The sequence below is a fragment of the Artemia franciscana genome, chromosome 19 (assembly GCF_032884065.1).
Source record: "Artemia franciscana chromosome 19, ASM3288406v1, whole genome shotgun sequence".
Taxonomy (NCBI): domain Eukaryota; kingdom Metazoa; phylum Arthropoda; class Branchiopoda; order Anostraca; family Artemiidae; genus Artemia; species Artemia franciscana.
The window spans coordinates 13628669-13642147 of NC_088881.1; the positions used below are offsets into that span (position 1 = coordinate 13628669).

Genomic DNA, 13479 nt, shown 5'->3' on the forward strand with positions numbered 1-13479 from the left:
CGCGTACTAAAAAAATAAAGAAAACCCTTTAAGCTTGGAATCACCCTGCCTGTCTCCGTTTTTTTTTTCACTTTCGCTAGCCACATACTGGATGGTCGTGGAAAGATGACTAAGAGCTCAAATGTTCAAAGATGTTCAATTGTTCAATTTTAAGAGTTCAAAAGCTAATGTTTACATCTAGTCACTCTAAATAAATCGAGACTGATAGTGCCTGATTAAAAGCGCCATATCTGGAATGAAGGAGGGGGAAGGGGTATAAAGCTGGTTAAACCCTCTTTAGAAAACTATTGCTAATGGGGCTGCACGAAAAATATGGTTCCATCCCGCTTTCTACGGCTGTAATGAAAGAAAGGATTAAACGGCTAGGACACGTTCTGCGGGTGAAGAGTGACAGATTACCAAAGATGGTCTTTTCGTCGGATAGCATGGGGTTAGACAAAAAGCTGGTCGTTCCCAATTGGGTTGTAGGAGATCATAAGAAAGGACTTAATAGAAACTGTAAGTTCATAGGAGAGTGTAATAATGGAAGCTCTGAACAGATTGGGATGGAAGATCGTGCGTAGCTATGTTGGCCTCAAGCGGCTTGGTACTGCAGTGAGTTGCTAGTAGATATAGTAGTAATAATTGTCGAAACACACAGAAAATCAAGCTACAATCTAAAAATAGAAATGAACAATAAGAAAAATGAAACTGTTTATTTCTTCGCTACACTTCTACACTTTTCAAGGCAATTAAGATCACAAAAGAAAATTAACCTAATTTGTGTACGTATATCTTCAAAGAAAATACTAATGCCAAAAAATAACATAATTAAACGGAAAAACACGATTTCTTAGAAAAAACTCATTACGGGCCTTATACGTACATGAAACACGAACAGAATGCAAGCTTCTAAAAATATGTCTTATAAGAAATAATAATAATAGAAAGTTCCAAGCTGAAATCATAAATTCTTGAGGTTTTAAAAGTTCCTTCTTTTCGCCTACAAAAAGCTTTATGAAACTTCTCACATTCCAGCCCACATACTCTATTTGTCAACTAAGTATTTAATCCTTGTAAAAAGACCATATGTAAGGAATGTCATGCAACATATATATGTTTTCAGTTAAAACGAGTTAGAATTCCTCGTTTGGGCGAAACCTTTTTAAAGAAAAAGCGGGATTTTCGGTTGCATCCAGGACTATATACAGGATTTTTGTTCGGCTAGGGGTGGGGTCAAATAATTTTTGCGCGCGTAGGGGGTATCAAGTATGCAGAAGAAGGGAGTTCCTTCCCATTAAATTTGTTTAACAGCGTCAAATAAGAGTATTTTTACCTGTATTTTTGAGAACAATTTGCGAGTCAGAGAAATATTGTTTAGTTTTAAAACAAATGGTCCTTTTACCAGTATCTTTACGACCAATTTACGATTCACAGGAATATTTAGGTGCAGGGGTCGGACCCAGAACCCCCTATCTATACAGCCCTGGTATCATTCGACGTATCTAAAAAACCATCATATGAAAAAACAGCATAAAAATTTCATACACGATAAGTGGTCATCCGGACCATGCCTCGTACACTTCTTCAAAAATAAGACTTTACTAATCCATTCATAAGAGAACTTTAAAATTTATACCAGTTTCTAAACCCCTGGGTTAATCAAGTAGATAGCTGAGAGGCCAGTTGCGGTGACTCAAAAGACATTGTTTCAAACGACAAACTTGAGAGAATTGTGGACAAAGTGACAGATGATTACCATTTTCAATGGTTATTACTATTCGACTCGCTGTTCAAACAAAAAAGAGTTTTAACAGAATCAAGGTGCAATAAAAGTATTTTTGACATTAGAAGTTACTATTTTTACAAGTGAAAAAAAGCGACATAAAGCAATTCCAAAAAAAGTTGGGAACTTCTTTCTGAACCTCATTACTCCTTAATAATGATGAGACAGATTACAAATGGGACAAAAAGTGAGATTTCTCGATTACAAACTATTAATAAATCATTCAATTTTACCACTGTAGTTACATCTTTTGTGCGTAGTTACTGCCCTGTTCTTAGGTATTAATCCCGGTTACAACGTCGGTTTAGCCAATCAATTCATTTCTCTTTATTTGTTATCCCTTTTTTGATGTTTTTATAGTTGTAAGGAGTTAGTGTAAACCAAGTACCCAATAATATATTTTAAAATAAACAGCCTCAATTGATAAGGAAATTTGACAGTGGCGTCAATTGGGGAGGTGGGGGACTGTGCCTCCCTAGATTTTGAAAATGCGTTTTTCAAAATATTTTGATTTAAAAATACCATTTTTGGTTTAAATACTTTTTGTACTAACGCCGCAGAGAAAACACTTTCCAAATTGAATGAATTAATTTGTAGAGCATGTGATGGGAAAATTTTATATATCTCTTTAAAAATGGTATGAATTTGTAGGATATAAAAACAATTATAAAAAATTTTCCCTTACTGTGTGCCAAACATCTGTAGTTTATACAACAAGTTCAAGAGGTAGTGAGAGACGAGAAAGTAAGGGAGAGATTTCAGAGGATTTTTCAAAATAGCGCCAATATATAGGCATTTTAGCTTTCATTTTAAGTTATGATGAAGATACACCGTAAATATACACCGTGTTTCCCTAGCAAGAAGCTAGAAAAAATATTAATAAGTACACACATATACATGAAAACACTATCGAGACCACGAGTCTATACCATTCTGACAGTACTTAGCAAATACGCTTCCCTAAAAATACGGATCGAATAACAAACGAAACTCGGAAAAGAGCACTGACGGCAAAGGTAGGTATCCAAACTCCTTTGGTTTAAATCGCGAAAATTGAAGTGGAACGTTCATTTTGCTCTTTATTAAGCAAAAGAAAGCAATTAGTAAAAAAAATTAGAAATAACTTATAATACTAAGCAGACAGGAAATATTTACTCCAACTGATTCTCTTAAAATTACCCTCGCCCCCCAGAGCGGTCAAAAGGACACGATCCTCTCGAAAAAAGAATAAAACAGTATCATGATGAAGAATTCACTTTTTTTAAACCCAACCTTTGAACAAATTCTATGGTACCCCCATCCTGAAACTTGGCCCGAAAGCAATATAGTCCGATTCAGGCAAAAATCCCGTACTCCATAAATTTTACTTGTCCTCAGCAAAAGTGTTGATTATCCTCAAAACCATACGGGGACATATCTTGCAGAGCATCTCATGGAGACATGAGAGTAGAAGACACCTTAATCTTTTCTTTCGAAGATTTTCGAAGACCATTATTTATATTACCAATTAAATTTCTTTAATTTATATTACTAAATTACCAATTTCTCATTAAAATTTTCTCCCCAAAGACACTACTCAATTGCATTTGTTTAAAATGAACCAGAACACCGAGGACACTTGACAGCCTAACTCAACCGCGGTGAGTTCAGACGAGACTTAAAAGGAAGCTAATTAATAGAAGCTGAAAATTCCACATTTAATCATTTACAGCATTCCTATATTTACTGTAAATCCTTAGCAGTTCACACAATTCGACCTTGACACCAGCATAGGTATAACCAAGACAAACCAATTTGAAACGATGGAAAATCCTTATATTAACAAAATTTTAAAAGTTGGGGGAGGGACGACGATGAAGGTAAATATTGCATTTTGATAAATTAAGCAAATATAAAATATTTTACAATTTATAAGAAAGGAAGAAAAAGACGAGAATCGGTTTTTCAGAGACAAATCAGGTCTCTCCCCCCTTTGATGACGTCTACAGATATGAAAAAAGGCTAAATAGACTAAATAAATAACTTTTTTTAAAGATGAACAACAGTACGAAATTCAACAGAGAAGTAGTCTAAGAGTGCTAAGTCATAAATGCAGCAGAAGAGCTTAAAAATACGCAAAAATCTAACCGATGACCATCCTAACGAAATGAGGTATTCAGACACACGGGGATGAACTGTCACTCCTAAAATAACAATTCAAATCTTAATTCAATTCTTTTTTTATCTAAAAAAGCTTCCTATAATCAGATTCGGATACACTTTCGGGGGAAAGCATTCAGTCAAAACTGGAGAAACGGACCAAATGAATGGGTATTGATTGACAGCGTGTTCCTTTGATGTCAGAGAGAGAATAGTATGATTCTATTAGCCAACTGGGGATATTCCTGATGTAGGCTAGGATGTACACGGATCAAATTATTGTGACTAGTGGGTCATTTACTAATTGGGCTATTTTTTATTCATTGCCAAGACCCACTGCCTTTTTTTTGTAACAAAAGCCATATTATATAGGAAAATGAAAATAATTAAGGTTTAAATTTTGGGAGGGGCCATTTAGCCTCAACTCTGCGTATTTGGCTACTGATGAATCTCACACATTTTTAAATGCAGATATTCTAGCCATGACATATCAATTCGGCTCCACATCTCACAAAAAGGACAAAAACTATTACACATGATTTTCTTGAGTTTAAGAACATATGAGAATATCTCAAGTTTTGCATTTCATTTAAAATTACTGAAGTCATGCTGGAGATATTGAGGTTCATCAACAGCTCTTGAGATTAGCTATATTCTTCTGTGTCGATATCATAGTACTTGAGAAGCTACCCTGGCCGTGAATTTAGATTCATTAGCCTTCCAGGAGCAAAATAATAAAGATGTGATTTTTGGATAAATTTTAGAAGAATTTCTTGTTTAAGGCACAAACCCTTCAAAACAAAAATATGCTTCCAATTTAAGCTGATTCCCACCAAATAACCTGTAAAAAAAATAATTTTGACTGTGAGTTTTCACCATTTTAACAAATAAAATTCAAGAAACCCTGACAACATGAACACCCATGCGCATAATTGCTAATTTACCAATGAAATTACTAAACTATATTTGATAGTAGACAGCATGAGTTTTAATGATATCAAATTTTTTTTTTCTCATGCTAAACAATACGGCCGAAAGCTACAAAAAATTTCAGCCGTGTTTGAAGAATCTAAATACATGCTAACAAAAATACAGCGGTAAGTCTCGTAAATATATTGACCTTACAACCATGGATATTTGAGTCAAAGATCGCGCCCCAAATGGGCGTCAATTTTAAGTCTGCGTAGAGGGGGGGGGGGGCTAAAAAAGTCTTTTCTCTGGTCCACCTATACGTTTTCGCAGTAAAAGCCTAAATGGAACCCATAATCTATTCTCGATTGAGCAGCGAGGTGAATCAAAAGAAACTAGGTGTTTCCCAGTGATCAAAATAGCGCATATGCAGTATATTGGGAAAAGTTATCGAACCTAGGAGAATAGTTGAATAAAAAATGTCCTTAGATATTTTTAGAAACAGTCTTTTTTTTAGATAAAAAAAAATCCTTGCAAGTGTTGTTTTTCAACAAAATTTTCGTCATTATGTCCGTTGTGACTAAAAAGGTTGTTCTTCTAAATTAAAATTTAACCATTTACTCACTTGCATTATGTAACGCATTGCCAAACGGTAACCAGGTGTGAATCTAGACATGTTACTAATGAATAATGAGTAATAATGAATAATGAATAATAATAAATGTATAACCAGCAAAGTTTTGATGGTAGAACTTAGTTGACGAACTACGAAGATCGAAATATCTTAAAATTTGGATAAGTTCTTTTTTTTTTAAATTTAACACGAAAAATTAACATCTATTACAAAGAGTACGGGGGATAGATAGAAGAAAATTTGGCGATTCCAGAGTGGATAAATTCCAAAATAAGCCAAAGTTGGAAGCCTTAAACCCAAAAGAGTTCATATTTTATTTACTAAAATATTCTACTAGAAATCCATAATTATTAGGATTCATTCTGTAATTTTCTTGATACACGAAGATTTGTTTTTGTAAACATTTTCACTGTTCGCACAATAAACTTAGTTGTTTATCTTAGTTGGAGAAAATATGGTAGTTTAAAAGAATGAACACACACATATACCAATAGTGCTCGTTAGGACGAAGCGGTATTTTTATACTTGACTCAGTATACACTAAAAATATAAATATATAAATTAATGCAACTAATAAGTTCATTAGGCTATTTATAACTGATCTAATGGTTTTTCCTGTTAATACTAAATGACATAACTTATTTTTTTTAGGGACATACCTTTTTCACTACTGTCAATTAAAATACCCTTATTATGTCTTATTTGTCCAATTGTAAAACCTTTATTTTTTAGACTATCTCTGGGCTCTTGCAGGCCCTCATAAGCAATCATGTAAATATGGTCCTATGTGCTTTTAATCCGATAAGCCTAAAATTCTTGCTGTTGCTTTCCTAACTCTACCACGACTACTGACAGTAACAGCACTAAATTCTTCCGGAGACCCTTGGAGGCCAGTGGATCTTCGTCTACTATTATATTCATCTGAGTCATAATTACACAGTCTTGAGTTTCGTCTCATCCTCCGACCAGATCGACGAACAGGAACACTTTCTTCGGACTCATTACCACTCAAGCCGCTTTCTCCAAAAAATTCGACCTTTTCTTTTTTAGGCACTTCTTCTTTCCTTCGACTGCTTTTCATTCTCATGCTACCATTCAATTCTTTTGACTTTCTAGCTTTGGCTTTAGAATTCAAATGTGCTTCAAAATCACTATCTTGTTCGTATTTCAGCACACGTCTTGGAGCAAGACAAGAATCGCTTTCTTCACTTTCAACATCATTTTTCCTTGCTTTTAGAAGACCATTCCTATTTCGTAATCTGCAACTGTTTTCATCGTCACTATTTAGGGGGGATGCTGGTCGGGATCGAGTACTTCGTAACGGTCTTCCACCATTCCGATTCACTGACATATCTGGTATCTCGCTGTTTGTATCATCATCACTATCAGACATAACATAGGTTTTTTTACCTCTAGTATTTGTTCTTAAAGATTTCTTTGAGTCTTCTTCAGATTCATCACTAGGAAATGGCATTGATATGTCTTTTCTGCTTCTCTTACTTCGTTTAGAAAGTGGCAATTCACTTTCACTAGCATCAGCACTCAACATATTGTCAGGAAATTTTCGAGTACGTTTATTTCTAGTTTCTACAAATTCAGGCGAAGCTTCCAAACGAAGTCGCTTTTTTCCAGAAGATGGCGGACCTGTAAGGTAGATAAAATGAAAAAAATATATATAATAAAGCTTCATATACTTCAATAACTACATTAACATTTCTTAAATTTTCTCTCCTCGGGGAATAGTCTTAACATTTGTTCCTTCGAAATCATATTCTCGGGACATGGGGTTTAAATTACCTCTAATAATCGTATGCCAAGGCTCAACGTGTTTTTCAACAGCTCAAAATTTTGGAAGAATAGAAAGGTAAGTCTACAAAGAAAATTAGAATGCTGGATGCTAAAGTGATGACAGTATTGATCATGGTTATGAAACGTGGCCCCTCCAAAAGACGGAGGAGGATTTATTAGATATTTTGAAAAGGAATTGCCTCCGCATTACGTTGGACACGTTCAGCAAATGAAAGATGTCAGGCAAAAGCTTGTCCTTTACAACCAATCATCAAGGACCAAACAAAAAGCAGGTCATACCCGACTTGGGTGGGACGAAGTCATCAGGAATGATTTAAGGGAGATCGAAACTTCTTGGGAGGATATAACAAAAGCTAAGAGCTCATATGGCACTTGTGACGAGGCAAGAAGAGCTAAGAACCAAGAGCTCATATGGTATGAGCTCTAACAAAATTCTAAGAATCAATAGATTGATTTAAAAGAAAAATCAGAGGCTTAATGCCGGTCAGGATTTAAAATAAGAGCTCTGAGTCACGATGTCCTTCTAAATAAAATTCATTAAGATCCGATCAACCCCTAGTAAGTTATAAATACCTAATTTTTCCTCTCTCTTTAGCCCCCCAGATGGTCGAATCTGGGAAAACGACTTGATCAAGCCAATTTGCACAGCTCCCTGACACGCCTACCAATTTTCATCGTCCTAGCACGTCCAGAAGCACCAAACTCGCCAAATCACTGAACCCCTCCCCCCGACTCCCCTAAAGAGAGCAAACCCAGTACGGTTACGTCAATCACGTATCAAGGACATTTGTTTATTCTATCCACCAAGCTTCATCCCGATTCCTCCCCTCCAAGTGTTTTCCAAGATTTCCCCCTCCAACTCCCCCCAATGTCAAAAGATCTGGTCGGGATTTGAAATAAGAGCTTTGAGACATGAATTCCTTCAAAATATCAAATTTCATTAAGATCAGATCACCTATTCGTAAGATAAAATACCCCAATTTTCACGTTTTCCAAGAATTCCGGTTTCCCCCTCCAATCCCCCAATGTCATAGGATCTGGTTGGAATTTAAAATTAGAGCTTTAAAGCACAAGATCCTTCTAAATATCAAATTTCATTAAGATCTGATCACCCTTTCGTAAGTTCTCAATTTTCCAAATTACCCCCCCCCCAACTCCACCAAAGAGAGCAGATCCGGTCCGGTTATGTCAGTCACGTATCTTAGACAGGTTTTTATTCTTCCCATCCAGTTTCATCCTGATCTCTCCGCTTTAAGTATTTTCTAAGATTTCCGGTCCCCCCCAACTGCCCCCCCCCCAATGACGCTGGATACGGCTGAGATTTAAAATAAGAGATCTGAGTTTCGAGGTCCTTCTAAATATGAAGTTTCATGAAGATCCGATCACCCGTTCGTAAGTTAAAAATACGTCATTTTTTCTAATTTTCAGAATTAACCCCTCCCCCTCCAACTACTCCAAAGAGAGCGGATACGTTCCGGTTATGTCAATCATGTATCTAGGATTTGTGCTTATTTTTCCCACCAAGTTTCATCCCGATCCCTCCACTCTAAGTGTTTTCCAAGATTTTAGGTTTCCCCCTCCCGACTCCCCCCCCAATGTCATCAGATCCGGTCGGGATTTATAATAACAGCTCTGAGACACGACATCCTCCCAAACATCAAATTTCAGTAAGATCTGATCAACCGTTCGTAAGTTAAAAATGCTTCAATTTTTCTATTTTTTCTGAATTAACGGGCCCCCCACTCTCCCCAGATGGTCAAATCGGGAAAACGACTATTTCTAATTTAATCTGGTCCGGTCCCTGATACGCCTGCCAAATTTAATCGTCCTAGCTTACCTGGAAGTGCCTAAAGTAGCAAAACCGGGACCGACAGACAGACCGACAGAATTTGCGATTGCTATATGTCACTTGGTTAATACCAAGTGCTATACAAAGGAAGACTTTAAAAGTGAGTTGTTAGTAGTAGCAGTACTAACTCTACAATAAAATCATCATACAACACCACAATCCACCTCGGCAGGTCATACCCAAACGAATTAACCGTGCAAGACTCCGAAAAAAAAACACATTTCGGAACAGTTTTCCCCATATCCATTTCAAAAGGTTTCTTTCTCAAATCCCTTAACCCTTCACACTGCCCAAGAAAGTGCAGCAAATTCTCCTCCCACTCTCCTCACATCAGACAACCTTAAGGACTATTCTTCATTCTGACTCTATATCCCAGCAAGTGGCATAAAATTGTCTACACAAGAAATTACCCATTCTGTTTTATCCCAAGACAACCCAGATCTTATATATGCCTCCTCTCCCCTTGTCTCTTTTACTCTAGAATCAAACAGTTTATCGTAACAAACTGTAAGTAAGGAGCAATGTGGCTCAATAATAAACTAACTCTAAGAAACAGAGTCTATTTACTCTGGATACATCAAAAGAATGGAATTTCTATGCTTTTTTGGAATATATAAAATTTATCCAGTTTAATGTTACCCCTCAAAAGTTATGAGCCTGAGAAAATCTCTCCGATTTTTTAAAAACGGGAAAACACCCCCAAAACATCAAGTGATAGATCACAGATGCGTGTTTATTTTTTCCCCTAGGGGCAATTCTATCGATACGGTTATCCAGGAAGATAGGGAGAGGGTTCATGTTTAAATATCTTTTTAAGCGACCAAAAATAATGTATGGCAGCTAGCCCCCCCCCCCCCCTACCATGGCTTTTTTTCCAATTTTCCAACCAAAATTTTTAGATGTAACATTGGTTATTGGGAAGTATACAGATACCTTTTGGATGTGTGTGTGTGTGTGTGTGTGTGCGGAGGGGAGGGGGTTAATGGGAAGATTTTTACACGGAGGATATTTTAGCGGGGGAAGCGATTTTCCATGGAGGCGGAGCTGGATTTCCGAGCATAATTAAAAAAATATCAAAAAGTTAATTTTAATTTTGTTTCAACTGAAAGTAGGAACAACATTAAACCTTAAAACAAACACATAATCAACAAACACGAGTCATTCACATTTTTAAATAATTGGAACAAAAAGGAACACTTGAGTGTAAAGAGCGAGGCACTGATGAGCAGGCAACCCTCCTCAGACTTGTAACAATTTCTGTTCGTTTAAATTTTAATGTTACTCCTTACTCTCAGTTGAAAAAACTTGTTTTTTGTTTTTTTTTATTTAATACAAACCAAGAAAGACAGATCTGGTCCAACCACTTCTGAATTTCCTGAAGAGCTACAACTGAATTTGCCGGTTTGAATACCTCTCCTACTTCCCTGAACTATAACACTACCAGACATTCCACAAGAATCCAAAACTGTCTTAACCTACCCCATCCACGAACATTATCTTCCGTCCAGCAGCAATTCTACCAATGCTTCCCTCACAAGCCTATGCTTCTCCACACTTACCCCTCTTTGACAATACTTTATTAGTTTTACCAGCCTCCTACTTCTTAAAAACATGATTTACAAAGCAAGGGATCTACCCTATTCTCCTTATTTTCAACTAATTTTATATGCTTACACCTCTTATACTCCTTTATTAGCCCCCACCCTAAGTGCATATGGACTCACCCACAACAGGTAAATTTCCAACACCCCAATCTAAAGCCCCTTTTCTCGTCCTTTTCTCTTTTCAAAAAAATGAACACCACTGAGTTACTAGCATTTTATCTTGTAGATATACCTCTAAATATAGAAGAGCCTCACCAGGTTTTCTTTTATGAGTCAGCCAATAGGACAATGTCATCAGCAAACAATAGAGCAAAGAACCAAGTCAAACTAAGCTATAATACTAAAGCCTGCTTTCACTCACACTTTTCCACTATATCATTCAGATACAGTGAAAACAATCTCGGCTAAAATCGTGCACCTTGCTTTACTCCAATTCTACTTACAATAGCACTAGAACGATTTCCCCACCCTTAATATCATCTAAACAGCCAAATAAATATCCGGAAGGCCTGAATTCAAAAAATTCTTTCAGTAATAAATCCCTCGCAACGTCATCAAGCCCACCCCTAAGATCTAGAAATGCACCACAATCTGCCACCCTTCCTCCAAGTATAAATATACTCTAATACCTCACTGGCTGTACATGCCGTACGAAGCAGAGAAGAAAAGATAATGAATGAAAAATAGAACACAACCAAAATTTTTAATACCTACAGTAAATGGTAGCTATTTCACCAAAATTTTTAATACCTACAGTAAATGGTAGCTATTTCTTACCATTAATATATCTACCGTAAATGGCTTACCACAGTTTTTAGAGAGTCACTTGAGATTAAAAATTATATAAATAGAGATCTTGTATAGAGATACTGGAGATATTTCCATATGCCCAATTTACAACAACTTGATATTAAAGGATTAAAATAACATTTCTCCTCAGATTAAAGTAAAAATACATGTCCGCATTTTCAATGAAAATCTAGTCTGCAGAGAAGCTAAATCTATGTTCGAAAATAATTTTCGCACAATCCAGTTGATGATCTTTCATTTATTCTGCCCTGTTTGACATAATATAAACTCTGCTCTTGTGAGGTTTGCAGTGAAGACGGCTTGGAAGAGGACTTCTTTTAAATATCTGCTTATTTTCATTTCATATTTTTTTTTCTCGCCTGTTTGATTTTATTTTTAATTTTTTTTCTTTGGTGCATAGGCCCTCTTAGTATACTGATTAACTAGCGCGGGAGTCCGCTGTAAAAATACGTACCTAGTATATATCTACGATGTTACTAATAAATGTCCATTCCACAAGTTAGCATTTTAGCTTGAATTTAGGATATACAGACAAAATTAAATATTTTCGTTATATTTTACAAAGTAGATTCTGCTTTTTAATTACTTTCTATGTATAAATTTTGTTAACATAATATAAGTCAACATTCTTGGGGCTTCATAGAACTTACAGTTACTATTGTTAATCCTCGACGGTCCAGGCTCACCATTGTAGATGTTCGAACTCGTGCTCCGCATAGAAGATGTAGGAGCAGGAGTATTAGATCTAGAAGTACTGCTCTCACCGTCATCAAGTAGGTGACGCCAACGTTGCTCTCGATTTGCTCGTAGTGTATAGCCTGATCTTGAGTTTGCGTCTCCTGCATTAGCATTTCTCCTCCCTCTGTATTTAGAAAAGTAGGCATTAATTTTTCAAAATAATAATATGTTTAAATTAATACAAAGTATATGAGCATGCAGAAAGTATAACATTTCACTTCCCTCTATTAAAGCAGAATTAAGGAGTATTTTTGAAAATTTACTATTTTGATATTTTCCATTTTTAATATTGCTTAAATTTTCCAAGCTTTCAAAGGAAAAGCTAAATAAACACCACATCTTAAACATCTATATATTTAACGCAGTTGAACAAAACTTAAAAAACTTAAAGCTTAACAAAACAGCTTAGGTAAGACAACTTTGTGTACTTTAGACACATAGTGTTTAGCCACACTGAAAAATACCCTCGCAGTCTGTTATAAGGGTTTAGTGTTCTTGGTGTAATGGAGGAATATTTGAAATCAGAATAGAATCTGTAATAGAGGTGTGTGCTTTCTCTCCAAAACATTATTTCCGACACCCTTGGATGGTTTAAATCAGCTCTAACATGTTCACTTTTTGTTAAAACGTTTGCGGCAAGATAAATACTAGGTACATAATACATTAATGTAAAAAGTTAGAAGGGACAGAAAAGTCAGCTAGTTTCGTTTCTTTAAAAAAAGTCAACAATCTTGAGGTCATAGTGATGTTTTCAGGCCAAGCAACTGTTTTTACAAACCGAATGAGGGGGTGGGGGTTCCATTTCTGAAGCCAGTCTGAATTAAGCAAGTTTTTAATAGTGAGACAGAACATTAGGAAAAGAGGCAGTTAATATCAGCCAGTTGAGTTGACGCGCACAAGACAAATTGTAGCGTATTTTTATCTTTCTTTTCATATACCGCTTTAAATGATAAAAAAAAAAAAATAAAATAAAAATACCCTCATGTCCTTCTTCAACTTAATCTACGCTCCAGCAAGAAGCTCTTTGGCTCACGTGACAAAAATACTTTACTGAAGAGCCTGTATTAGATTTAAAAATATTTTGAAGAGGACAGAGAAATAAAAACAGCTTTGGACAGGTCTTCAGGAAAACTAAACGAAGTATACTTTTTAAATTATATTTGTATTGGCCAAATGTGAATCTTATATAATATGAACCCTAAGACTTAAAAAAATGAGATTG

At 35.8% G+C, this 13479-nt stretch overlaps 1 protein-coding gene across 1 annotated transcript in view; it reads right to left on the bottom strand.

Annotated features, from left to right (window-relative positions):
• Positions 1-680: 680 nt before the first annotated feature.
• The window catches only part of LOC136039306 (PH-interacting protein-like), a 40993-nt gene continuing 28194 nt past the window's right edge, over positions 681-13479 (bottom strand). Inside the window, exons 7-8 of the mRNA XM_065722914.1 lie at positions 12170-12381; positions 681-7091 (exon numbers count right to left, since the gene is read on the bottom strand). Coding sequence (XP_065578986.1) covers positions 6241-7091; positions 12170-12381 — 1063 coding nt within the window. The 3' untranslated portion in view covers positions 681-6240. The remainder of the gene's footprint in view (positions 7092-12169; positions 12382-13479) is intronic.